This window comes from Python bivittatus, unplaced genomic scaffold, assembly GCF_059951505.1.
Source record: "Python bivittatus isolate LINGU-HERP-01145 unplaced genomic scaffold, Pbiv_v1 ctg000480_np1212, whole genome shotgun sequence".
In the NCBI taxonomy this organism is placed as follows: domain Eukaryota; kingdom Metazoa; phylum Chordata; class Lepidosauria; order Squamata; family Pythonidae; genus Python; species Python bivittatus.
This window is the reverse complement of record NW_028277075.1, coordinates 49,905,001-49,908,064: the sequence shown is the minus strand read 5'-3', so window position 1 is coordinate 49,908,064 and position 3,064 is coordinate 49,905,001. Positions and strand designations below refer to the sequence as shown.

General features: G+C 34.1%; 1 protein-coding gene across 3 annotated transcripts in view; it reads right to left on the bottom strand.

Moving 5' to 3' along the window:
- Window positions 1-256: 256 nt before the first annotated feature.
- ELP4 (elongator acetyltransferase complex subunit 4) overlaps window positions 257-3,064 on the bottom strand; it is a 170,426-nt gene continuing 167,618 nt past the window's right edge. The window contains exon 11 of one of the 3 annotated variants that reach the window (XM_088145859.1): window positions 257-847. In XM_088145859.1, coding sequence (XP_088001985.1) covers window positions 811-847 — 37 coding nt within the window. In that variant the 3' untranslated portion in view covers window positions 257-810. The remainder of the gene's footprint in view (window positions 848-3,064) is intronic. The other 2 variants (XM_088145858.1, XR_015797062.1) reach the window with 2 other exon arrangements.

The following is a 3,064-nucleotide window of genomic DNA, read 5'->3' as shown; positions in this document are numbered from 1 at the left end:
TGTAGCTGTCAGATTGAATTTCATTCTGTTAACATAATTTCACTATGCTGACTATCAGTTGTTTAGGATTACTGTTAATATTTTGAATTACATTAAAAAAATCTTGGTGTTTAGTAAAATTCACTCAAGACTTTAATATATTTATAAGCCTATAAGACAAACTCATTATTTAATGTGAATGTTTACCATAAAGTATCTTTACTGAGTTACAGATGATGACACTGGTACAGAACAGCCTGTATACAGTTATATAAAATAATTTGTCATATTTTATTTAACAGTATTTTTTTGAGATACTGCTTTAGTAACAAAATAACATATCACAAATAATTCCTTATTTTACTTAATACAGTACTGATTTACAAAAACAGTAGTTTCATTAAGTATTTAAAATTCTTTTGCTCAGTCACTATCTTGAACTTTACCTGTAATAGAAGTCCAATTTTTGACAATAGAAAATTAATTTTTCAAAATGGCAATTTATTTTTAGGTTTTACAATTGTCTCACAATACAGAATGCATTTGTTTATTCTTGAAACAGCACACCTGCATACATGAAAATAACAGAATGGAAAGATAGGTACAAAGCTTGCAAGTTATATTTTTTTTGAAGGACTGCTGGGTCACAACGATGAAGAAAAATATTTACGAAAGTCATTAACAGTCATAATTAGGGTGTCATATAAATTGGAGTGAAGCTGCTAAGTTGAAATCACTAGAAGTCCAGGTGCTTCTTGCCCATGGCCATCGCACTACATTCTGAGCTCAGCAATTTGGCGGAGACTGCCAGATCCTGTTTGCTTGTGCGGCTCACTGTGTCTGACAAGTCTGGAGGCAAATGCAATCGCTGTGGCAGGAGATTTTCAGGCGGGGGGTGGGGGGGGGGAGAGGACAGAGGAGACAAAAAGAGTGAGAACCAAAATGAATTTTTCTTTAAATATTACTCATTTCAAATGTATTTCTGCTACTCCCTGCCAATCAGCAAAACATTTGAACAGTTTTTTTTCTTAACTGTCTCTCAAATTGTTTAGCATATACCATATATTTCTCTACAGAATTCTGGTATTTTCCACTCAGCTTTATTTTTTTTTCTCAAGTTCTTTCAAAGTTCACAGCCAAGCCTGAGATCCAAAGAGGTTAAAAATAGGAAAGGAAGCTCTTGAGCTGAGCTCAACTTCATAGGAAACTAATTCCTTAAAGCCAAGATAAGGCCCTTACAATACAATTCAAAACAAGTATATTCAGAAATTAATCCTACTGTATGCCTGGGGATTATTCTCTAACATAGGAATTACCCTCTAGTGATTTCAATCCATTCCTAGACCCACATATGTAATTCCCAATGAAGTCAATATGGCCTAATTTTGAATAAATATGTACAGGATTGAATCACAGGATTCATTTTCCTGAACATTCCTGTTCCCAAACCAAACAGGAAATTGTTTCAATTTTAGCTTGCATTGACAAGGAATGTTCAGTTTGTATTCAGAAATTGGACTGAATGAGGACAAATTTCCTCCAGTTACCAAAGCAGTTTTCTAACCTAAGTACATTATCATTACTTTTATTTTATTACTGGTAACACTGTTTACTTCCCATCACAAGTAGGTACCTAGCAATATGAAGAATACTCTCACTTTTGTGCTATTGTATGCAACTTGGGATCCAAAGAACCAAATTGCTATTTCTTGGTGCCTGAAGGCTCTGGGTTTGTGTTTATTAACAATAATTTTTCCGTATCACATGATAAGGAGTCATAGACTTTCAAAAGCGAAGTTTAACTTGAAATGGAAATAAGTTATTGAAAGAAAATAAAAAAAGTAAGTCAATTATTCCCACTGGACATGCAAAGGCTCTTTGGAACCTCATTATACTAGATGCAATATGAAGAGAGACCATTATGCTTATGGTGTTACAATAATGACAGAAACATATTAAGTCTATTTTCAGTTTTACAAGTCAGAATCAATTAAGCTCTAATGTGTCTGTCTGAAACAATGAAGAATTTTAATAGTAATTCTAGAAGATTAGAATAAGATGAGATCCTCAGAAAGGGAGGGTAGACGTTAAGAACAAAACACAGCATATGAATTGGTATATGGATTTGGTGGGAGCATGGATGTTGGAAAGAACAGAAAATTACTGGAATATATAATGAATGGTGTTGCTATGTATCAGATTTAAATTAGACCTCCTTTCCTTTTCTCTTATTTCCTATCTTTAATTTTTTTTTCTTTTCCATTTCTTACGCTTTTTCTTCTCTTTGCATAATGTTGCTTATTCCAAAAGTGAATAGCATGACTAGAATATACATGTATGCATTCATACATATATTGTGACATACTTCACAAAGTTAAAGAAATTAGAACTAGAAATCATTTGATACATAATTAATAGCAGCACATGCTATTAATTATGTATGCTAATTGAATCCAGGGTTGAGCATTTTCTTTCATTCTCAACAACAGGTAATGCATATTCTGGATTGTTACAAAGAGATTTATTGATGGAATTCCCATTTGTGTGGAGAGGTCAACTGAGATTTCCAGGTGAAGCAACCCAACTGAGGTCGTTGTAATTGACCAACAAGTATACTGTGAACAAAAATACTGTGAGTCATGTACTACATCCATAGAACAAGAAGTGTAGAGATCTTGTAATCTGGATAAAATGGTTCCAGAAGAGAAACCAGAAAACCTTCATTGCTCTGAAAACTGCCAATAGTTCAAGACTGTTTATATACAACAGTCATTTGAGGTATGTTCTTGGATAATGTATTTCCCAGCTGATCACTGTGGCATCTGATGTCATAGTGATTATTGACAGAAGTGGTGAAAAGAGGCAGTCCCAGAGCAGGTTTAGAAGAAACATTCTCTAGTGGAATGACTGAAGAAAAAAATGGGAGGTGGAAGTGAAGGCAGTTTGAATTCAGATGAGACTGCAAGATAGACAGGAACCAATGTTGCAAGACTGTCATGTGCAGCCTGGTGAAAGAGACTATTGTGGCTTACAATCCACAATCCTTGGTTCACACATTGCAGTAAACATAGTGTAGTTTGCTTAG